Source organism: Candoia aspera, chromosome 2 (genome assembly GCF_035149785.1).
Source record: "Candoia aspera isolate rCanAsp1 chromosome 2, rCanAsp1.hap2, whole genome shotgun sequence".
NCBI lineage: Eukaryota > Metazoa > Chordata > Lepidosauria > Squamata > Boidae > Candoia > Candoia aspera.
In genome coordinates, this window is record NC_086154.1 from 110,784,811 (window position 1) to 110,810,061 (window position 25,251).

General features: G+C 38.8%; 1 protein-coding gene across 2 annotated transcripts in view; it reads right to left on the reverse strand.

Moving 5' to 3' along the window:
- Window positions 1-293: 293 nt before the first annotated feature.
- TMEM104 (transmembrane protein 104) overlaps window positions 294-25,251 on the reverse strand; it is a 77,884-nt gene continuing 52,926 nt past the window's right edge. For both annotated transcript variants that reach the window (XM_063293193.1, XM_063293192.1), the window contains exons 9-10: window positions 19,142-19,235; window positions 294-5,314 (exon numbers count right to left, since the gene is read on the reverse strand). In XM_063293193.1, the coding sequence (XP_063149263.1) occupies window positions 4,554-5,314; window positions 19,142-19,235 (855 nt within the window). In that variant the 3' untranslated portion in view covers window positions 294-4,553. The remainder of the gene's footprint in view (window positions 5,315-19,141; window positions 19,236-25,251) is intronic.

Genomic DNA, 25,251 nt, shown 5'->3' on the forward strand with positions numbered 1-25,251 from the left:
CTGAACCATGCTGACCATTGCAAACTTCTCTGCTTTCACAAGCTTCAGTGGAACAAGAAAGGTGAAATGTTGACAATTCTCCCGATGGCTTTTTTCTTAAACCTGGTACCTGTTTTCCAACTATCATACTTTTTGGAAGTGGCTCTTTGCCCACATGATCTTTGAAGTGTGGAAAAAAGATGGCTATAAGCTCTAGCACCACTTTGATTTCAGATTTACACTCCAGTTCCTTAATAAATCTGCCACAGTGCTTTAATCCCTCAGATAGAAATAATGTGTGAGCCACAAACGGGGAGAGTAGAAACTGTTTATTTCCATCATAAAGATGCCTTTTAATATTTTAACATAAATCAAGCTGTGGTTTATGATTATAATAAATTTACCAGGAAGAAAACCAACACCACTTCATTTGTTGCCCAAGACTGTGGAATGATTTGATTTGCTCAGTTTTTCAGTTCAAGAAAATGTAATTGAGATGGGTAAGGTACAGCTGTTTTAACTGAGTTTTCAGAGAGTACCTACTGCTTCTGGAAGCAGGAGGCTAATACAGAATGGGAAGACAAGGCACAAAAACACTCTATGAGCTGCTGCCATTACAGCTGCCATCCTTCGCTCCTGCCAACTGATCTGTTAACAGAAACCAATTCTAGATTCCCCTATCACCTGCAGGAAAAGGCCTGACACAGATGTATAACCTTTCTGAAAAATAATCACCTACTGAGACAAATCAAGGACACAGGCCAGCAAAGAGCCACAGGGAAGAACTTATACATTGGAATAATCAATTAAAAATATCTCTCATGTTAAAACAAATGGAGATGATCCCAGGTTACTCACCTGGATTATCATACCCAGGTTATGCTCTGGATTTCACTATCCTGTTCCTGCAGTTCTTGACAATGGGATCAATAAAAAATACACAAGGACAGAAATAATCCTATTTCAATTTCTAGATCCTCTTTTAAAACTTTTAAACATAACCTTCAACCATTAGGTGAGTTGGATCGCACTGCTACTTGCTTAGTGCTGGCATCTGGGAGGTTACTCCAGCGCTAAGCAAAAGGAATCCTCCAAGCTGAGGGACTAATGGGAGGCACTATTATCAGGCCAACGGAAAAGTCAGCTTCCTCTTCATGCTGAAAGCAAGCCACATCTAACTAGAGAGTTGTTCCGTAATCAGAAAGCAGCTACTACAGTGTTATGTTTTACAACCTTCAGAGCAGCATTTGGAGCAAAAAAAGAATACGATGCAGGCTAAAAGGCATTTAGTACAACATGGAATTAGGGAGGAGCAGCCAGGGAAATCCCCCAAAACAAACCGGAGGCAGTAGTCATGAAGCTACCAGTGATGGTGCATTTAAAGTAAATGAGAGAAAATGAGTGCACCCATAGCCTGTTGTTTCCTCTTTTTTCAAGAAGAAAAAATGAGCTTCTGTTTGATAGACATCCAATCAGCAAGACTTCTGGTTTTGCTGAAATCCAGCACTTCTTGCCTGCCTCCAGTGCAGTGCGTATCAGGAGATGGCAGGCCTCTCCTTCAAAAAAGGCTCTTCTGAGCCGAGTCATAGGGATGAAGGTCAAAACAAGTGGGGAAGAGAAGAAAATCCTTTGAACTTTAGGAATATATGCATGCAATGAGTAACCCACCAGAAGAAGAAATAAAGTATGTGGCAAATACAGGACTAGAGAAAATAGGGCACTTTTTATCTTCCAGCTCTTTCAAGGCCTAAAGATGAAGCAGTAATAGCCAAAATGCACATTTTCACCATGTATAGGTGAGTCCTAAGGCACTTTTTTTTGTTACTAAAATACTAGCAGTGATCCTATCCTTGCCAGTATCTTATTATTACAAGAATAGATTGGACCAGTATCTGACAGATCTAACATGGCTCTCTGTGGTCTCTTCTGCCAGTTAGTGAGGTTTACAGCAATTGCAGGCAAGAGTGACAGAAATGAACTACTAAATCTATGGGCTAATTGAGATAGAAGAGTTCCTATTTCAATGGACTGCAAATATGTTTTTTAAACAAACTGTATTTTTGTTCTCCCTGAACCAGGGCAGAAGTCTGACCTTTATGGATTTAGTCATTAAGAGCTCCCTGTGTCCAAAAAACAGTGTCCAAAAAACAGCCTTATCCATTTGCAAGCTTTGCAGGCTGCGTACGTGATTCTCTGATGCACCAAAGGGCTTCCAAGTACAGCCTGACATCAAGAGGGTACTGTCATCAGGTCTTGACGTGCCTGCAGCAAACGTCCCTAGTTGGCAAGCCTAATGTTATGCAATCTAGCAAAGACATTGTCTTCTTTTGGAGCACAGCTAAGTTACTTTCACTGAAGAAATGATGCTGTCTATATTTTTTAAGCACAACCTCTGCCAATTTCTGTAACAAAAACAATTCAGGATTTTAAAAAAATATTATACTTAATAATAATTCTTTAAAAAAACAATCGCCACTGAATTCATCAAATAACTTTGGTGAAACATCAAATTTAATATCACAGGTACAACCAGTCTGGAGAAGAGAAGCATCATCCACCTGTTTGGAAGATGGAATTTAATAACAGAAAAAGCACTTTAAACACATTTATAGCCAAAGGAAATAAAAAAATAAAACTTTCCTTATACTGATAACTTTGTGATTTGTGACCCAAACCCCTCTAAAGTGACTTTGTATCAACAGCAGCTGAAGAAATACCCTTTTCAACAAAGGCTTATGGTCCCAACTAGAAGCAACCAGTGCCTTTAAATCCAGTATTTTGTCCATCATGTATCAAGTTGGATGTGGGAATCAGATTTAAGATCAAAATACTGCACAGGGGATGGATGCTGGAGTCCTCTTTCAACCCCTCATCTCATTTTCTTCAGGAAGGTTTAGTTGTCATATAGCAGCCTGATTCAAGAGAAAAGGTCAGATCACACCTAAAATACTGCATGCAATTCTGGGCATTGTATTTTATATGGCTCTGCGTCCAAGGACAGCAACGAAGATGGTAAGGAACCTGGGAGGAAAAAGTTATGAGGAATTGTTGGAGATATATAGCCTGGAGAAGACAAGACTGCAGGGAGACATGATAGCTGTCTTTAAGTAGCTGAATGGCTGTCATGCAGAAGATGGGGTGAATTGTTCAGTTATTTCAGAAGACATAATGATGAAGGGAGGGAGGGAAATAGTGGGACATCTGAATTTCCTTATAGTTAAGAACTGTTCAACAATGGAACAGACTCCCTCAGATGGTGGTTGACTTCACAAGAGGTGTTTAAACAGAGTGCGGATAGCCATAAGTTGTGATGATGTATAGTTGATTCATGCATTGGGCATGGCATTGGACTCAATCTCTAAAGATCTCTTCAACCCTTACATTTTATGATGTTGTGATCATCAGTTTAAGGAGAGGGAGAAATGAGATTTCAGGGAGTGGGGCTCATGATTTAGCAAGAATCAGGAGGCATCATTTGCCATGATATTCTGATAGAACACAAAAGAACAATGGTTTTCAGGGCTCTTTTCACTTTCTATGGATTTTTTTTCTCTGTTGAATTTAGTCATAACATTTTGCATCAAGACAGTATTAGCTGCTCTCTACATCTATTGAAGTATTCCTTTAGAAAGTAATCAGCATTTTCATGCCTACAGAGAAGGTGCAGGTTTCAGACAGGGCCTGCCCTGCTGCTGCGACACTTACATGGTGCTGTTTAGCAGTATAGAGAGAATAAGGCAGTATAATGAGAAAGTTTTTATTTCTTTTTATTACTAATTAAGAGATGGCTTTTGTCACCTCAGAATATGGTTGATGATAGGACTCCCTGCTCAGACGCATACTGTACACAAATAATTGAGGAGGGAAAAATCTGAGGCAAGATAAAAACAAACCTTAAAGCTTGGCAAGTAATATTCTACAAGTTTCAGTCTCTGGACTGCATTAAATGAAACAAGGCAAAATGTGCATTGGAAAGGCTGACAAACAAATGGAGGAAACAATTAAAGCTGGACTAGGGAAGAAGGGGAAGTGGTGGGGTTCCTCTACTCCATTCCAGAGTTTAGGTTGCCACATATATCATGCAATATTAATAGCTATGAAACCTAGTTCCACCAGTTGCATTCATTTTGCTAATATTCCTTGTTCATTGGGTTGGTAGAATGGAAAACCACTTCAGAAGGAATATGAATGATCAGGTAAGCCATCATTAGTAAGCAATTTGCTTAATTCATTGGCTATTGGCTTGACTGCTAAAAGTAAAACTGGTCTTTTCCATCATGTGAGTGGGTGAGATGCATATCCAACAGTCTCTGCCATCTTCTAACAGAGAAGAAAACATCCTGTTTAGTCAAAGAGTGGTCATAGCAGCCTGATGTAGGATAGAATCCAACAGATTTGTGCACTGAATGGAAAATCAGAACCTGAAAGATAACTCAACAAGCAGCAAGGTACCTCAAATGAGCATCAAGCTCAATAATGTATTAGTAAGCTGATAGTTAAACATGTCCTTACTAGGTACAACACCAGGAATAGAAGTCTTAGAAGTCATCTTAACTAGCAATAATGCTCCATCATCAGACTTTCGTTTCACTCAAAATGATATTTGCAGTCACAAACAGAAAACAAGAAAGGCCCCAGAGCAGCACAAAGCCAATCCAGAATGTGTGCCGGAAAGGGGACAAATGTTTATTGAGTGTGCCATTTCTAAAGGTCAGCTGGGTTTCTTTCCGGCTACAGTATGCTAAAAAAGCAGGAATGATGTACTGGATCCCATTTCCAGCATAGGCTCCAGTAATGCCCACCAGGGACTCCAGGTCATGAGTACAGAAAGCCACAATAATTGGAGGAATTAGTGTGATGACTGGGAAAAAAATCCTGTCCACTACCCATGGGTAGGTTCCCCCTTCCCGGTGGAAGAGAGTCTTCCAATTATTTCTTAGAGTCACAGCAATTATAGGAAAGTTTGTACTGATGGTGAAGACAGGGAAGAGGCCCAGGAAATAGCGTATAAAGGCAATACTGACAATGTCACAGTTTGTGAAGTTGAGCGTGTACATGTCCATTAGAGTTCCATTGCGGAAGCAATAGATAGCAGTGAAAGACAGAAGGCTGTAGAAACCCAGGATCAAGATGTAATCCAGCAGGACCAGCTTGTTAATATGCTTCTTCTTAGAGATGGGAGTAACGAGGGATGGCAGGGAATGCTGACACATGAAGGAATAAACACAGACCCCAAAGAGATTTCGGACTCCGGAGAGCTGTGCCAGAGGGGGATGACCTTCGCCTTGACCCTTGGCAATGCGGCGGAGGGCTACAATGATCATGATGATGAATGCTGAAACAAAAGGGGGAGGGGGAAGGGAAGAAGAAAGAACGAACAGAATTAAGTCAGAGAAGTAGGCAGGATCACAACTTTTGTAACTTTTCCCTCTAACCTCTGTGCTGGATCTCTCCAAGTCTATAGCTGAAGGGACAAGAAAAAAGCACTTACTTACCTGGAGAAAGCAGCTCCATCAGGAGCGATCAGTACATCCACACCCTACCAGATTGTCCTGGGGCTCTCTTTAGGCTCCCAAGTATCATTCTCTTTCTCTCAGGGGCATCTGCCTCATATTTGAGTTGTAAAAGAATTTACACATTCCTTCCATCTCCAGGTCCACCGTCTCATTTGTGCTAATAAAACTGCCCTGGAAAAACTTCCTGGCATAAGCATATACCACTATGGATGAAAGGTCATTTGGAAAATTGCTTCTGGCAGCACAAGAGTACATGCCCTGTAGTTTTGGGCAGCATTTGTTAGATTTTTACAAAAATGACAGGATGGGAATTCTTATAAATGACTTCCATAAAATGTAGATATGTATAAAGAAATCACTGACATTGTTCTGAATCAGAAACAGTCAAATTGGCTGCCTGTGGCTAATTGCAATTACAACAAACATGGGTATGTTTTCTTTTATTGTGCTTTTTCTTTTCTGTTGTTTCTTCCTCTTTTTTTGCATAACAAGAAAAAGTTTACATCTAAGAAGATATGTATGCCATTGTAGTTTATTGATTGTTTCATAATAAAATATTTCACTGTAAGGAGCTAGCTCCCCTCGGCCCCCACCTGGATTCTTTCAGTACTGATTTTCATCATGTATGCCTGATGAAGACAGACTTCTGTCTTACATAATTTACTCTTTTTCTTCATTAGAATGTCAAGATCTATCAATTGTAGGGACAAGGTGGCTCAGCTCAAAATACTCCAAGTAGAATTAAGGAGCAGTGAGTTACTGGACATATAGTTTAGGCTCTGAATTTGATTTCAAAGCATGGGTGACCTTGGGCCAGTCCCTCTCTCTCAGCTCACCTCACCTCACAGGGTTATTGTTGTGGGGAAAATAGGAGGAGGAAGGAGTATTTCGTATGTTCCCCGCCTTGAGTTATTTATAAAAATAATAAAGGTGGGACAGAAAATAAATAAATAAAATAAAATGTGAGTTTTCACAAAAAACCCACTCCTGGTTACTGCCTCCCCAATCTGATCTACCTTCTGTCGATCACCTGTTTAGTTAATGTAGCAAACCTAAGGAAAACAAATAAGGCTAGCAGTGCTTTCAAGTTCACTTTCAATCATCTGCCCTTTGGAGACCAGATACTAACTCCATGCTTCAAAGTCACTCATTGTTTCAAGATCACAAAAGCATTCCACATTACCCAACATAAATCCACCTCTATAAAAAATCTTAACTATGAATAAAACCTAAAAGGCAATTTTCTTAATCATCATCTGAATAAAGTCATGTTCCCAGCAACTGATAATAGTGTTTTAGAGCCACTTTTAACCTGAAGGACTCCATTTCCTTAAAAAAATACAAACTGTGAAATATAAGCAGGGTTGCTGCTGTTCTGCATCTGTTTTTAATCTTCAGATGAAATGTACTATAGGTCACAAGAAGATACTTCAAAATAGCACAGAACCGAGTAAATAGCCTGAAGTATGAAGGCTGAAATTAAACACTGAATTCCGTAACTTGTACAGAAAGATAAATAAAATAAGACTCAGCACAACACAGAACACAGAAATAAAAAGTCTAGCTAGCGCAAATCCCTGGCTGCATGTATTTACCCATTTCTAAAAAATAGAAGCTTCCAAAAGTAAATATTCTTCTGCTTCAGTTACTTGAACTTCTCCAGCTTCTTGGAGAGGCTACTGGGGACACAAAAAGCCTGTTCCTTATCTAACATCTTTGTTTTAAAAGGACAAAAACTTATTTCTATCCAACAGAGGAAGCAGTTGCGTATCTGGCACTGTGCACTGTATTTGACAAAGGGCCATTTCTTGTGAGGATGTGGACTGTGAATCATTAAGTCTGCATTCCGGCATGCAGGCTATATTCACAATAATCCATTCTGCTTTACTTCCAGTAGAGCCCAATAGCAGAGTAGAGAGGAACAAAAAGGTTTCTATGCCTGCAAGGTGAAAATTTCCAAATACCAGCTTGTAGATGCTGGTACCTCATCAGGAACCATACAATTGCATCCTTAATTTGAAAATTACTCTGCAATATCTGTGCAACCATTTCTCAATTTATGAATGGAGAAATCTGCCTGTTCCACCAGGTCTGATAGGGTGGGACCACTTCAGGTCCTTTCCCTTGAATGCTGTCACCTCATGGGACTTAGGATGTGTGCATTTTCCACAGCAGCCCCTGCCCCTGCGGAACACCCTCCCCCCTGAGATCCAGCAGGCCCCTTCACTCCTAGCATTCTGGAAGACCTGGAAGAGCTGGCTCCTCCCCTAAGTGCTGGGCTACCATGAGGCTGGAGCCCAGTGCAGTTGAATGTGGACATTTGAGGGTGTGTTGCCTTTGGGGTGCTGGGATTCCTTCTCTTTTCTTAACCCAAGTAAGTACCCGCTGGCTACTTCTTCCCTTCTTTTAACTCTGTATGAGGCACAAATTGGATTTAAGCTTTTTTTGCAGTTATTTCCACAAGGATTCCATGTGACACCCCAGTCTTTGTTCATATGAAACAAAATAATGCCTTCCTCCAATGAAGTAATTTTGGTATGCACTGGAAGAGTATTGTCTTAATACTCTTCCCCAATGGTCCAGTGAAGTATAAAATAACACACGTTAAATTAGCAATCCCCACCCCAATTCTTTCTTATAAACTGCTACAACTTCACTCCAGTACAGAGGGAAGATTGAATCCTGGTTTTCGTTTTCCAAATCCAGCTATCTACCCATGGGACCATAAAGACTTTCGGAACATATTATGCTAAGGTATTCTACATGCTGAACGCAGCTTTCTGTTTTGGAGAGGGGCTTTTTTTGTTGTTGTTGTTGAAGAGGGAAAGCAACTTTAAAACTCAACTGGTAACTGCTACAAGTTTCTTATTCCTTCTAAAAACAATTATGTACAAAAACTCTAAATCACCCCAGGAAAGGTACAAAGCTCTTCAAATTACCTAGTACTCTAGCAGAGCCATAAAATATTATCAGCAAGGCTGCAAGAATTGCAAGCTCACACATTCTGACAGGATTAGGACAGCAGGAGTGATACCAAAGTGGTAAGACAAGTTAGTCTTCTCAGAAAATGCAAGTGAAAGATGTCTCTCTCTCTCTCTATTTGGAGAGAAGAGTTTGATTTACAGTACATAGTCCTACATCACTGCTGGAGCTTAATTATATTTAACCACAAGGCCTCTGTACCTCTTCTCCTGCTGGAGTGTGAAACAGTCCATCTCTACCATTTCTGTTCATTCAAGGGTGAAGATCTGACCTATATCCTCCCAAAACTCCCTTTATCAGGTACAGACTGTTCATTATTTCCCATAACAGTGGCATGCAAGTATCAGTGATATGCACAAGCGAACACATTCTTTCCAAACCCTTTGGCTTAAAGTCATCCAGCGACTTTATATATAGCATTCTCAAGTTCACTTCCAGGTGGCAAGTCAACCAATCACTCTGGTCTAGCTTTAACCTGCCAGTTTGGGAAAGATTCTAGCGTTCTAATCAGTCTGTCCACTTTGCAACACTTTAATATTTTTAAAAAGAGAATGAATTATTTCTGTGATGGAAGGGCAGGCCCAAGCTTAAAGGACAACTGGCATCGGTGAATTGATACCTTATAGAACCTATAGTTAGAAGAGGCAATTTAGGCTATCAAGTCCAAATCTTTGCTATATGCAGGAATCTACATTAAGATATCCCTGACAGATATTGTAGCTGTCCCCTCTCCAGCCTCTGCTGAACAAATCCAGTGAAGGGGAACCCACCAATTCTCTAAATAATTGGTTCTACTATCAAACTGCTTTTACTGTTAGAAAAATTTGCATAACATTTACAGTACCTGGAATCTGCCTTCATATAATTACACTCATTATTCTGCGTCTGCCCCTTAGGATGACAGAGAATATGCCACTCTCCTGTAGGCTATAAGGAATTTCAACCAAGACAATTTGTATAAAATAATCTAACTACACAAAAAACAAGCCATTATGAAAGATTATGAAGTTTGTTGTTTGAGTAAAAGGTGGAAGATTTATACAATCTGAAAAGAAACCAGAGAATTCTTGGACAGGCTTGGTGAATTCTGAAACCTTCATTTCCTTAAGATCTATAAAATCAGGTGAACTTGGAATGTAATTATAGGCTTTTTGTCTATGTTTTTATTTGTTGTGATGTGTTGTTTTTTCTTTTTTGAGTGATGAGTCATTCATTTTTATTTTATGCATATTTGTTTGAAAATGGACCATCTTGTATAACATAATTAATTAATTAATTAATTTTAAATAGAAAGTTTGTTGTTTGAGTGTGACATGGATGCATGCATAACTTTGTGTTTGGAAAGAATGTGTTCGCTTGTGTTCAATAGTTATGCAACAGAAAACTCACATACAGATAGACATGCACAGATCATTTTTATATGAAAATTATTTGTAGCATCTAACTCTATTTTGTATAGTACATATGCACAAAATGCAAGCTATATATAAAGAGTCTTGAAACTTCTCAGAACAAGTTCTTTTTACAATGTGTAGGAACATCACAAAAATGTTAGCTCTTTTTTCCCCCCAGGAGTGATCTGATTTAACTTTCCATAATATAAGCTGTAAACTGAAGGTTTTATTAGAAATATTCATTTTTTTCTGATATGCAGTTCACAAAATCCAGATGCAATTCAGGATACTCAGCAATTATCTTAGCCGATTTCTTTCCTAGTGAAGGGGATAATGGGGAACTTCCCCTTGCTTGTGGTGCTGGAACTGTAAAGCTGAAAATTCATATGCTAAATTTATCTTTCTGTCCTGAAAGGCAGCAAGATGAAGACAAAGTTCCAAAACCCAGTTATGTCCAACAATAAATCAAAATGAAGAGCGTGATAACTCTTGATAACAAGAAGTAAAGCTAGGATTTGGTGGCATATTGGATATCCTCTGTTCATCTATCTTCAGGTTCCTCAAGTAATGAGACAGAATACAAACATCAAATACTCTGAAAGTTACCTATGTTTCCAGTAATAACATTCCTGATTCCGGAGAGCCAGTTTGGTCTAGTGGTTAAGGTGCTGGGCTAGAAACCAGGAGGCTGTGAGTTCTAGTCCCACCTTAGGCATGAAAGCCGGCTAGGTGACCTTGGGCCAGTCACTCTCTCTCACCCCACTCACTTCACAGGGTTGCTTTTGTGGGGAAAATAGGAGGAGGAAGGGGTATTAGGTATGTTCGCTGCCTTGAGTTATTTATAAAAATGAAAAGGCAGGGAACAAAAAAATAAATAAATACCTAGCTATTTCTCTTCAAATAAAAGAATGCTAAAATGCTTACCTACATATACCTTTATTAGAAAATTGGTATACGTTTCAGTTCGTCAAAACATAAGCAGCCCTGAATACCTGAGATTTATGAAAATAAATAGAATGCTAGATATTCTGGGGTGGTACAACACTGTACTCCTAGAATTCTACCTCTAGAATGTTCTAACTGGAGCCAAAAGTCATAATGGAGCCCTCAGTCGTTGGAAGTAGGGCAGTATAAAACAATTGCATGTATGTATAAATAAACATCCAAGAAACCCAGAGAAATAAAAAAAAGAAAAAGAAAGAAAAAGAAAAGAAATAAAGGTGACAGATGCAAAGAAAACAAGCAGGATAAAAAACAGCTCTATAAAGAATCATCAAGTGAAAAAAGAACACACATATTCTCAAGGAAAGATAAATTCTGCTAAGACAACTTCTATCTGTCCTGTACAGATAGATGCCTCTTTTGATACTTCCCCAAATATCTCTTTCAATATTCAGTTGGCTTTCTTTCTCACCTTACTTTCACATGCCCCCTCAAGATTATTATAATTAAAAATAAAATAAATGGAAAGCTGGCATGTGCAAAGCAAACATCTGCCATTAGTATCTTCTTTATTTGCAGGTTTGTTTGTTTTTTTGGCCTCTCTGGGGTATCACAGAGCATTCTGAGGGACTAAAATTGAGAAACGTATCTAGCCTTCTCAAAATTGCCAATTAAGAATCCAGCAGATGTTGTACTATTGTTCAAGCACATGACACAATGTTTAGGCAATTCTGGAAACAACTCTAGGAGCTTGTAAAACAAAAGTCAAACAATGTCAAAAGGACTTCTTAAACAGATTGAAAGACATCCTCAGAGATGATCCTCAGCTGTAGCCAAGTGACAAAAATGTAGAACAGTAGATGAACATTGTTGTTTATTCATTTAGTCGCTTCCGACTCTTTGTGACCTAATGGACCAGCCCACACCAGAGCTTCCTGTCGGTCGTCAACTCCCCCAGCTCCCCCAGGGGCGAGTCCATCACCTCTAGAATATCATCCATCTACCTTGCCCTTGGTCGGCCCCTCTTCCTTTTGCCCGCCACTCTCCCTAGCATCAGCATCTTCTCCAGGGTGTCCTGTCTTCTCATTATGTGGCCAAAGTATTTCAGTTTGGCCTTTAATATCATTCCCTCAAGTGAGCAGTCTGGCTTTATTTCCTGGAGGATGGACTGGTTTGATCTTCTCGCAGTCCAAGGCACTCTCAGAATTTTCCTCCAACACCACAGTTCCAAAGCATCGATCTTCCTTCTCTCAGCCTTCCTTATGGTCCAGCTCTCGCAGCCATATGTTACTACGGGGAACCGTATATGCGGACCTTTGTTGTCAGTGTGATGTCTCTGCTCTTCCCTATTTTATCGAGATTTGTCATTGCTCTTCTCCCAAGGATTAAGCGTCTTCTGATTTCCTGACTGCAGTCAGCATTTGCAGTAATCTTTGCACCTAGAAATACAAAGTCTTTCACTGCTTCTACATTTTCTCCCTCTATTTGCCAGTTATCAATCAAGCTGGTTGCCATAATCTTGGGTTTTTTTGAGGTTTAGCTGCAAGCCAGCTTTTGCACTTTCTTCTTTCACCTTCATCATAAGGCTCCTCAGTTCCTCTTCGCTTTCAGCCATCAAAGTGGTATTATCTGCATATCTGAGATTGTTAAAGTTTCTTCCAGCAATTTTAACTCCAGCCTTGGATTCCTCAAGCCCAGCATGTTGCATGATGTGTTCTGCATACAAGTTGAATAGGTAGGGTGAGAGTATACAGCCCTGCCGTACTCCTTTCCCAATCTTAAACCAATCCGTTGTTCCGTGGTCTGTTCTCACTGTTGCTACTTGGTCATTATACAGATTCTTCAGGAGGCATACAAGATGACTTGGTATCCCCATACCGCTAAGAACTTGCCACAATTTGTTATGATCCAAACAGTCAAAGGCTTTAGAATAGTCAATAAAACAGAAGTAGATGTTTTTCTGAAACTCCCTGGCTTTTTCCATTATCCAGCGGATATTGGCAATTTGGTCCCTCGTTCCTCTGCCTTTTCTAAACCCAGCTTGTACATCTGACAATTCTCGCTCCATGAATTGCTGAAGTCTACCTTGCAGGATCTTGAGCATTACCTTACTGGCATGTGAAATGAGTGCCACTGTTTGGTAGTTTGAACATTCTTTAGTGTTTCCCTTTTTTGGTATGGGGATATAAGTTGATTTTTTCCAGTCTGATGGCCATTCTTGTCTTTTCCAAATTTGCTGGCATATAGCATGCATTACCTTGACAGCATCATCTTGCAAGATTTTGAACAGTTCAGCTGGGATGCCGTCGTCTCCTGTTGCCTTGTTATTAGCAATGCTTCTTAAGGCCCACTCAAGCTCACTCTTCAGGATGTCTGGCTCTAGCTCACTGACCACACTGTCAAAGCTATCCCCGATATTGTTATCCTTCCTATACAGGTCTTCTGTATATTCTTGCCACCTTTTCTTGATCTCTTCTTCTTCTGTTAGGTCCTTGCCATCTTTGTTTTTGATCATATTCATTTTTGCCTGGAATTTACCTCCAATGCTTCTAATTTTCTGGAAGAGTTCTCTTGTCCTTCCTATTCTATTGTCTTCTTCCACTTCCACGCATTGCTTGTTTAAAAATAATTCCTTATCTATTCTGGCTAACCTCTGGAATTTTGCATTTAATTGGGCATATCTCCCCCTATCACTGTTGCCTTTTGCTTTCCTTCTTTCTTGGGCTACTTCTAGTGTCTCAGCAGACAGCCATTTTGCCTTCTTGGTTTTCTCTTTCTTTGGGATGTATTTTGTTGCCGCCTCCTGAACAATGTTGCGAACTTCTGTCCAGAGTTCTTCCGGGACCCTATCTACTAAGTCCAGTCCCTTAAATCTATTCTTCACCTCCACTGCATATTCCTTAGGGATATTAGTGAGCTCATATCTAGCTGATCTGTGGGTCTTCCCTAATCTCTTGAGTCTGATCCTAAATTGTGCAAGAAGAAGTTCGTGATCTGAACTACAGTCAGCTCCAAGTCTTGTTTTTACCGACTGTATAGATGTCCGCCACCTTTGGCTGCAAAGGATGTAGTCAATCTGATTTTGGTGTTGTCCATCTGGTGAAGTCCATGTATAAAGCCATCTCTTAGGTTGTTGGAAGAGAGTGTTTGTTATGCAGAGTGAGTTGTCTTGGCAAAATTCTATCAGCCTATGTCCTGCTTCGTTTTGTTCTCCCAGGCCATGCTTACCTGTAATTCCAGGTGTCATTTGACTGCCCACCTTAGCATTCCAGTCTCCCGTGATGAAAATAACATCTCTTTTAGGCGTGTTGTCCAGTAGGTGCTGCAGATCCTCATAGAACTGCTCTACTTCAGCTTCTTCAGCATCTGTGGTTGAGGTGTATATTTGGATCACTGTGATGTTAGATGGCTTGCCCTGAATTCGAATTGAGATCATTCTGTCGTTTTTTGGATTCTGTCCAAGCACTGCTTTAGCCACTTGACTATTAATTATGAAGGCTACTCCATTTCTTCTGTGGTCCTCTTGTCCACAGTAGATCTGGTAGTCATTTGATGTGAAGTGGCCCATTCCAGTCCACTTCAGTTCACTGACGCCCAAAATGTCTATCTTTAATCTTGACATCTCATCAATAACCACATCCAATTTGCCCTGGCTCATAGATCTTACATTCCAGGTTCCAATGATGTGTTGATCCTTAGAACATCGGATTCGCCGTTCACCACCAGCACCGTCAGCCGCTAGCAGTCCTTTCGGCTTTGAGCTAGCTGCGTCATCACGTCTGGGGCTAGCTGAACTCATCCTCTATTCCTCCCCAGTAGCATTTTGACCATCTTCCAACCTGGGGGTCTCATCTTCCGATGGTATACTGACATATCTCTGGTTGTACTGATCCATTTAGTTTTCACGGCAAGAATACTGGGGTGGGTTGCCATTACCTTCCCCAGGGATCACATTTAGTCTGACCTCTCTGTCATGACCTTCCCGTCTTGGGTGGCCCTTCACGGTTTAGCTCATGGCATCACTGAGGTGCTCAAGCTCCAGCACCACGACAAGGTAATGATCCTTTGCTGAAGAGATTAACATTAAGATGCCCATTTTCAAATAATTTAGCTCTTCTACCTTATTTTCTGTCATACATTTCACAGCTCAGAAACCTTAAGACCAATTAACAGAATATATCTTATCCTAGTTGTGATCAAACAATCTAGACTAGATCAGAGCATAAAATCATACCATATCATCTTGATCTAAAGGGAGGGGCCTAAATCACATTGCTCTCCTGGTCCAATTTAAACCCATTTGTTTAAGCAGACACTGTATTAAGTATTTTGACACATTTATGACAGAGCTATCTATCAGTACTAGCTCCTGGCATGACACATTTTCCTTTCAAAGCTGAGAATCAATATGCTGGAGCATAATGATAACAAATCACCCTCTTTAAATGTGTGCTTCTTGCTCATTCCTCATGAAAAAAGTTGCAGGATGGACTCTTAGTTGAGAGAAAGAGAAAGCAGAGGAGACAAAATTATGGTCGCTCTGAGAAAATTCTCTTTGGAGATAATTTACAGAAAGGAATGCTGTTTTTCTCACAGGCTCTCTCTTATAACAAAGGTTCTCAGTATTTTAGGATGATGGACCCAGGATCTCGTAACTGGATTTTTCTGATTGGTAGTTTAAACACTGACATTTAGAAACTTCATCTTAAAATATGAAAAGAGACCTGTTTGAAGTTAGCTAGGTCTAAATTTCTTTTAAGGCAGACTATGCAATGTAGTAACTCAACAGATTAGGTGAAAAGACTGTAACATTGGACTAAGAGTGATTTTAGAAACTACGTACAAAGTTTCTCTTCAAAGCCTACAACATCTGAGAAAAAAAGCATCTTAACAAAATTAAAAGTAGAACCAAATATTTTTGTTTGCATTTTATAGGCACACTCATGGGTGATATATAACTTTACCACCAATAAATGTAGAAGAATTTTCATCTCTGTTTCATCTGGGACTGGATTCTGGATATTTTGCTTGTTAAAAATCTCCTACACAAGCAAAGTCCAATATCTTCTCCCCTGTACAGAAAAATCACAGAGGTGTAAAGTCCTAGCTGAGAGGTCCCCTGTGGCTTTTGAAAAACTTTTAAAAGCCTTATAAGCTGAGCCCTGCAGGCAGGAAGTCCTTTTCCTCTTCATCTGCATTTCTGGAATGCCCATTATGCTCCTTCCAGGAACCAGCAGAGGTTGATTTTAAAAGCAGGCTGGGCTTTTTCATTTTTTTAAGCTGCAAAAGTTCCATGATTATCAGGAAAAAACTCTCCTACATCTCCTGTCCTGCCTGAGACTTTTTTCAAACTTCAGAAAAATCCTACTGAGAAAGTGCCAGAGACAAAACCTCCCTTGCTGAACTTGAAGGTAACACTAGAAAAAACAGGATATTTTAGGCTTAACATCTCCACTGTAGAACGGACACCACTGAGAAAATGATATTTCCCCTTGAAGGTTGAAAGGCCTTGGGGTAAAGGATAAGACTAAGAACCAAGCTAGCCCTGTCGTACCTCACCAATCATATTTACACTGTGAATATGGAGAAGAATATTTCAATTCTGTCTCTGTGAAAATATTTTCTTCTCTCATCACATTATTTATGAGAGCTCTCTTGTCCTCTCCAAAAGGATCAAGAAAAATGTAGACATGTATACATGTAAAAACTTCATCAGATACAGATACCAGTCAAAATCCTAAACATACATAAAATGGTTTATGGTTCAGGCTTCTCCAAAACCAACACCAGTATATATAAATTAGAATCTAAAGAGGAATACATCATATAAGCTTTTCATGAGCACTCAGCCTTTTTTCACTAGAAGAGTACCTGTCTAAAGCTTAAAGATTAATCTAATTGAAAAGATTAAATAGTAACAGATTTTATATATCATTATATTTGCCATGGCTTTAAATACTGAGAATAGTTCTCCCCAGGCCCAATTTGCATAGTAGCAAAACTGGTTCAGAGGTGGGTCTGTTAGATACATTTTAATTTCAAAATACAGGATGGCCACAGCTAAGAATTCAAAGTCTATACAAAGGTGATGTTAAAGTAATGATTTTTAGCTGTCACCATGCTCCAAATAAACTTTTCAGAGGCACTGACTATTGCCAATCTAAATTTCACCAGAACCAGATCTGATCACTGTAACAATAGGTTTACAGAACTCCACTTCAATGAAATTGAAAGAAAGTCTTGCTGAAAGTGTCTGGAATACACTCCATCCTTATGTCTGTCAAGGCATCATCAAGTTGGGAGTATTCATATGAATATTCAGTTCACTACTTAATCTGGTGTGAAAGTTTACATATTGTACATTTGGTCCTGAAATCCCTAATCTATTTCTGAAATGCTCAGCTTGCTGGAGAAAGCAACAAGGCCACTCTGACATATGTCAAAGTCTGGAGTTTTTTTAGATCCATAAGAGTAGTGTGTGTGTGTGTGTGTGTGTGTGTGTGTGTGTGTAGGGCCACCCCAGATTTGGTTTGTGGGACAGTACCGGCAAATGGCAGGGATTAGGGAGGAAATTAACCCTTAAGATGAAAAAACCCAATTTATGTTCCTCCCATATTCCTTCTGCATACATTTGTTACTCCTCTGATCTCTTTATAATTTCTTTTCCACACAAGGTAGCAGAGTTCATTTGGAAGTTCTGCCCATTGTTCAGCTTGATTACAATAGTGGTAGTGGGCAACCTGAGAACAGTCTGAAGCACATCTGAATTTGGGACTGGGATTTCTTCTACTGTGTTAGGCCACTGAAATAAAGTCATGGGCTCAGTTTAGCTACATCTTGCCTACTCTTATCTCAGCAGCTCTGAAGATAGGCATCCCTCCTTTCTGTTCCAAGCATCTCCACTGAAATAAGCTCAGGTGCTAGGAATGGAAGAACATTTCTTTGAGAACTGGAAGAATTTCAGTTAACCAGAACAACACACAGTATGGGGCGTCTGGATTTATTGTAAAGTAGCAAGTTCTGCTGCCTGACAAAGTTTTTAAAATCCTGGCCTAGAGTATTTTCCCTTCCTTCCTTCCTTCCTTCCTTCCTTCCTTCCTTCCTTCCTTCCATCCATCCATCCATCCATCCATCCATCCATCCATGCAAATCAAAGATATGTTGTTGGCATGTTCTTCCTAAGTTAATACAATGTAAGTTTGGCAAAGAACAAATATGTATGATCAGTCATGCATATCAAATGCCAAATTTGTAATACAAAAGCAATTTCCTAAGATATTTTTTGATGATAAAAGTTTAATTGCAAACAGCTGGTGATCTTTCTATAGTGTTCCAATAAAGAGTATGTGTGCAGGATGAAGCACTGAAACTACATTTGGGTATTTCATGATAGGTTTTAGGAAGCATACATAAAAAGAAAAAAAAACACTAGCACAGTCCCTTTTATTATGATGGTAATATATTCAAATAATGTGTTAACCAAAGATAACTGGGGTATTATTAGCATCTTGATCTCTTTGATTCTGGGTTTAATAATGCCCATTAAAATCTCTCCCTTTTGGGGGCAGGGGATAACTACCCAAAAATCTAAAATAGATGCCAAGCAAAATTGTTTTTGATGATGTTCCAAGGGAGGGAGGGAGGGAGGGAGGGAGGGAATAAATAAACATTTGTTTTTCTGGTACACCTTTGCTTCATAACTGGTCTCAGTGGAAAAGTTCTGTGTGCATGCACACATATACAGGCAGACAGTTAGGAACACCTTTTGAAGCAGCCGCACAAGCCTTGTGAATACTGCTGTTTTAATATTTCAATGATTAAGATAGGTTTTGCAAAGCATGTGTTAATATGCTGTGCAAAACACCTCCTTTGAGTTCTTTGCACAGTCCTGGTACTGACTGCTACTCATTCATTTTTTTTTTCCACCAAGCTGCTAAAATGCATAGCAGTAACAACTACAGAAACAAAAGTATTTAAAAACCAGAGGGATTCAAGATATGTAATTAAGAACTATGCCCTGGTCAAAGGAGGATTTATATGTTGCACCCCATAGTACCCATTAAGCCATCATCACAATTGCATAAAACAATCACATAAATATTGTAACAATCGAGAAAAGTATTCTTCCTCCCTCTATCTTCCCACAGCTAGCCAAATCCAACCCAGAAGGTTGGGGATATTCCAAAATAGGTGTGGGGTACATATGGAGGAGTAAAGGAAAATCCTATTGGTCAAGTGAAAGCCTATTCAAATAACATTGCACACAACCCATAGCGGGCACATGTGCATGGAAATAAGACATAAAATAGCAGTGACTTGTAGACTTACCTAACCACCTCATTAGTGATGTCATGATTTGAAGATACTTAGTTTTCTGCACGTTAAAAAAGGTGAATGGACCCAAGAGAAGAGTAAATACTGCCTGAAAGAAAAACCAATTGAGAAAAACAATGCAGATTAAGAAAAGCAGCTTCCCGGGAGAAGTATATACAGCTCATAGAAATATAGTTTTACCAACTATTGTTCACTTGTTTTAAAAGGAGAATAAATTTGCTTAGTAGTCAAGCAATTTACTTATTTTCTGATTAAGGTAGAGCCATAATACAAATTGGCTTAACAATATTTGCTTCAGCTGCTAGACAGTGCTACATAATTTTCTCTATCTCAGATTATTGATTGATTGATTATCCCACCTTTATTATTTTTATAAATAACTCAGTTTCTATTTGTAATTTTGCTGCAAACTTCTCTTAGGAAGAAACAAACTGACTTTTTTTTAGCAAGAGTCAAATTTATTCTAAAGTAGTTTAGATTATAATTATTAAACATGTATCATTAATACTAAAATGTACTATACAGAATACATCATCAGAAAAAGTGATAAATAACAAATAATGATTCAGAATACACATTTGTATTGGTGCAAAAACAGTCCAATATTTCTTGCTAATTTCACTATGGATTCTAAAGAGGTCGCCATGATTAAAACGATTAATCATTGTTATTTTTTTTAAAAATTAACTGCACTAAGAAGGGTGGATAAATCCAGTTAGGACTGGAGTCTCAGAGAGATTTTCCTTGCATTCTGCTTGCCTCAATGAAAATCACCCCTAACTTGCTATCTGTTCTACTGAAGATCCATGTTTTGTCATGTGGGTCAGAAACAGGTATGTGTGCATGAGCATGCTGCACTTGACTTTCATTTGGAAATATACCTCTGATGTATTCATGTCTTTCCTTGTTTGCCAATGTGTTGAAAAAATGGTGGGAGATCCAAACCTCTCTTCTTTTTAAGTGTTTGTTTCAGGAACTCATCAAGAAGGCACCTATTCAGCTTTTAAATGGTCACATTTCCAAAAACTGGCATTTGTGATATAATGCATATACAACGTTGTTAGAGTCAATATATTGTTTTCTCTTATTTTAGGGACAATCAATAACCTGGAACCTTCAAAATGACTTCAAAATGACAAATATGTAAACAATACATATAGCCAATATCATAAGCACTTCCAGAATACAAAGGTGATACAAAATTCATGACTTTTGATACCCTTTTCCTACAGGTGAGATTTGCTCTCCTGTTATATCAAGTTTCCCTTAAGGACTACAACTTGCAACTTACTGCCAACTTCCCTATTGGAGTTGCCAGTCCCAATTGAAATTGTTAAGTGAGGACTACATATATATTCTTTGTGCAAACTCAACATTTTGGGGTAACAATATAACCATTTATGCTGGTAAACTAATGTTAAGCCATAATAAGAGCAGCTATGATGGTTGTAAAATTTAGAATGCTTTCTCTTTCAAATATTTCATCTACAAAAATTATCTGAAGTGTCCCAAAACATCAAATTACAATGAAGGTAGAAAAGAATCATGATTCATAGCCACACTGAATAGGTATACAGCTTGTATCAGTGCCAAAAGGAGAATAGCTATCTTCTTTGTCTAGAAATTATAATTCAGGTCCCTGTTCAATTTTCTTAGGAAAACATGATTGGACTGTTAATAAATCCCCATTGGTAGGGAAAAAAGATTAGTTCATAGATCAAAAAGAGGTGAAACAAAGAGACAGACAAGGGATGTGGATAATTAAAGAACAGGTGTTCTCAGCAAACTGGAACAAACCAAAATCAACCAGCAAAACCTACAACGTGCTGCAGCTCCATGAAGGACAGAAAATTGCCAGCAGAAAAGTTGAAGCGTTGGAAACCTGTGATTGCACACATCAACTGTTCCTTAAAGGCACAAAGGCCTTTCTCACCAACCTAGTCTAGACTGGTATTTTGCCAGCAAACTGAAGGAAAAAAAATGCTGTCTGATTAGTTGCTGTAGAGATTTTTAAAGTAACCCCTTTTTCAGACTGGAAAACTATCTCACTTTTGCATGGTTATAAATTCTGAAGCAAACTTCACCATTAATTAGCTTAAGATGATAGATTCAAACACTTCTTTCTCCTGAAGGGTTCTACCACTAAGCTCACTACCAGAATGAATAGACACAAATCATTGCACCTGAATTACAAATTCTGTTTTCCACTCTCCTATATTAAGAAAAATATGTATTTGTTCTTAATACATTTTAAAATTAAGCAGAAAAGTCTAAAGGAATTAAATGCTTGATGAATGTGAGTACAAACAACAAATGCCTGATACCACTAGTAAGCATGAATGAGTAAACCTTATGTACGAGAGAAGGGAGAATGTACTTCATAGTAGAAAAAAGTGCCTAAATGTTTTATTCAGAAGGGCCTCATATAGCCAACTGCCTTTAAAAAGCCCAAAGGGGGCTATGTCTAACATTCAGCAGCCAAAGAAAGAAAAACAAAACAACCCATACAAGGAAATAAATACACCAAACCCTTAAATCTATGAGATTTAAGAATAAATCCTTAGCAATTAATCAAAAGATTTCTAGCAGATATAACAGTTTTGCAATGAAGTACATTATCTCCAAAACAGAAAAATCAGTATAAAGGCAATTAAAACACTTTGTACCATGCACACACACACACAGCCATTGCCCAACTTTCCTTTTCTATTAATCTAAAGCTGTCAACACGAGCAGAAACCAATCCTGGATATTTCCACCCTCTCCAAAAAGATGTGTGACATATCATACAGTACTTGTACGTACATGTATACTGTGTATCTTCAAGAAACCACACTCCAAAAAATAACAGAGCAATGAGCAACCCCACCCCACTAATAATTAGAATTAATTGCCTGTAAAATAGAGTACCCCCTTTAGAAAATTAATTCCTTTCTTGCAATATGCTCTTACCTCACTCTCTCAGATACATAAACCAGCCTCTCACAAAGGAACATACAAATATACAATCCCCCTTTTCCTTCCAGCAGAAATAGCAAGCAATACACAAAAGCCAAAAAAAAAAAAAAAAACAGGATGGAGATGGGATGTGAGGGAAGCATATCTGTATTGGGAAGGAAATAAAAGAGAAAGGACCCTTCTGTATTACAAGAATCACTAGCCAAAAAGCCCCCCTCCAGCAAGAGGCAAATTGTTAAAGGATTCTGGCTTTTTAGCTGAGATGTCTATATTTTACTTTTTGCCTACTGGTTTGTTTTCAATAGCTTTTATTCTTATCAGCAAATACTGGAGCACCTCCTCAATTCACAGGACATTATTCTGGAGAAAAAAATCTTGCCTTGCTATTTGGTAGGCTCTTAGGGAAGCCTGAAAAAAGATGTCAGTGCTTTATAAGACACATTAAAGATATGCTGCCTCAATGATTTTATTTGTTAAGCTGCATCTTTTTTCAGGCACATATAGAAGCCTAAAAAATTACATGCAGTGACAGAGAGGTAATGCGGTCTAAAGCATTTCTTCCAAAGAATTTCTGAAGTATACATGGTATATTCATTTATTTATTTAACAAATTTATATAGCCACCCATCTCATAAAACATGACTCTGGGTGGTGTACAATACATAAAAAACAATAAACACCATAAAACACTAAGTAAAAACAGGAAAACAAAAAGAAAGCTGAAGATAGCAGGAGACACAACCATCACTTAACATCACACAACCATCTTGCAGACTCAGCATGGGATCCCCAAGGTTGATGGAAAAATCACATCTTGAGGGCTATATGGAAGGCAAGTAGGGATATGGCCAATCTCATCTCAGGGGGAATGATGTTCTATAGGGTGGGGGCCACAGCAGTAAAGGCACGCTGCCTGGGTCCCGCCAGATGTAACTCCTTAATAGACAGAACCAGCAGCATACCCCTCCTGCTCGACCTGGGTAGATGTACAATAGTAAGTTTGCAATAAAGTCTAAAGTCTTGTACTTTAGACTTTATTGTCTAAAGTAACATTTAGACAATAATTTTCACCATTACAGCCTATACAGTACTCATAGATTAGGATTCACATGAAGGTTACACTTTTAATCAGAATAGGTCACAACACCTTAATGGTAAACAGAGAGAAATCAGAGGGTGGATAGTCAGATCCAAGTAACAACGGTGCTTTTAGAAGTTGTAGAGTAGACCAAATTGCATCAAAAATGGATTCTCTTATCCCATGCTACTATCCACTGCATCTGATCATATTTGAGCTTGTGTTCCTTGCATCTAATTACTTTAGAGAGAGGAAAAAAGGGAAAATAACATATGGACCAAAATCTGAAATGGTTGAAGGATATTGTTGTACAGGGCCAGATGTTTAATCTAAATGTCTTTGCCTCAATTAAGTCTAGGAGTGGACTAAAACCTTTTATGCCTCCAGGACCAGATGGCTCCTCCCAATTTTTTCCCCTTCCTTAAAGAAGCAAGCCTCTGGCATTTATCTAAACACTCATCTTTCTATTCAACAGTGCTCCAATATCCATAGAGATGTGAGTCCCTATCTCAAGGGAGGTTAGTTCCATATTATGCTAAATCTAGGCTTACAGTTCATGGATTCCTGGATCAAGAGACTATCATCTGATTTATTCTGTGCCCAGATTGCATCAAGAAAGTGCAGCACCAGTTTCAGTACCATTGCCTTTGGAACTGTTGATTTCACAGAGTCAATTCACTCTTGTTTCTCTTACACCCTGCGTAAGAATATACTTATATTTCTTTGCCATACATAATCAAAGATAGAAGACAGGCATTTGGAACAATTCTCCTGATGAGGACCCCAGAGCAGAAGAGAGAAACCCTTTTGAAGATGTGAACTTGGGCTTTATCTCTTCCACCCTAAGGATAACAACCTGGCACAATTCCAGGACTCCTTAAAATCTAACAGCATTGTATAAAGAAGGCGGCAAGGTTTTGTGGTATTCAGTGGAGTATCTTAAAAGATCAGATATCAGCAAAGGGAGGACAATAAATATATGTCGGAAGTATGGACATCTGATACATGACATCAAGCCAACTATCTACACCCTACTGGGATGGGCCACAGGGTCAAGTGCAGCAAAGGAATTGGAAAAATAATATAAACAATTAAAATATGGTAAAAAACAAAACCACATTATTTTAAAACACGACACTCAGATAGGATGGAATATAGGAAATAATAATGCAAATCAGGAGCCAGAGCACCTGAACTGAAGTAAGAAAATTAAAAATGAATTCTTTATAAATTATATCAACAGGCTGGATGCACAGCCAACATCTGTTTCATAACCTCATAAGCTGAACCAATAAAAATGAACGTGATTACCATAAAAAGAAGCAATTAAGTCTAACACTATCTAATAGACAGACAGACAGACAGACAGACATATATGAGCCAGAACAAACAGGCAAATCTTCATAATCGGAGTACATTAATTTACTCTGATGGTTTACAATAATCGATTCAGAAGAGACATTCACATAAGTCTAAACAAGACAAGTGACAACATGGAATGTGTTTTTATTGCCCCCCTAAGGAAAATACTTTAAAATCAGATCAAGCAAGGCAGCTATTCTCATTTATGGCCAAGCTCCCCTAGTCAGTATACACTGCTCCATTTCCCCTATTATTTGCTGATATTTTATTCTTTATCCACCATTTTTTTATGTAGCTATTTATTCTGTTACTTTGAATGTTTTAAGAAATTAAGAGCCACCAAAAAAAATAAAAAAAGGAAAGGGGACTCTTCAGATGATGCTGAACCCTAACCCCCCACCCCGCAAAAAAAACAGCAGTCCGAACCAGCGTGGCCAATATTGAGGGATGCTAGGAGCTGTAATTCTGCAGCATAAGGAAGGCACATATTCCTGTGCCAGAAAGGCAAACTAACTAAAAGCTGCTGGAAGAATTAGCAAGATGCTGGGCACTAACGTGAGAGGCCAGTTTAATCCAAGGTTCCTGACCTGTGCATTTCTGGGCACAGATGTTTAAGCAGCCTGGTAAGGAAAGGGAAGAATGCTCTCAGGATTTTGGTAAGACCACTGTGAGTTAATTCGCTGAACTGCTGAGCTTGCTGATCGGA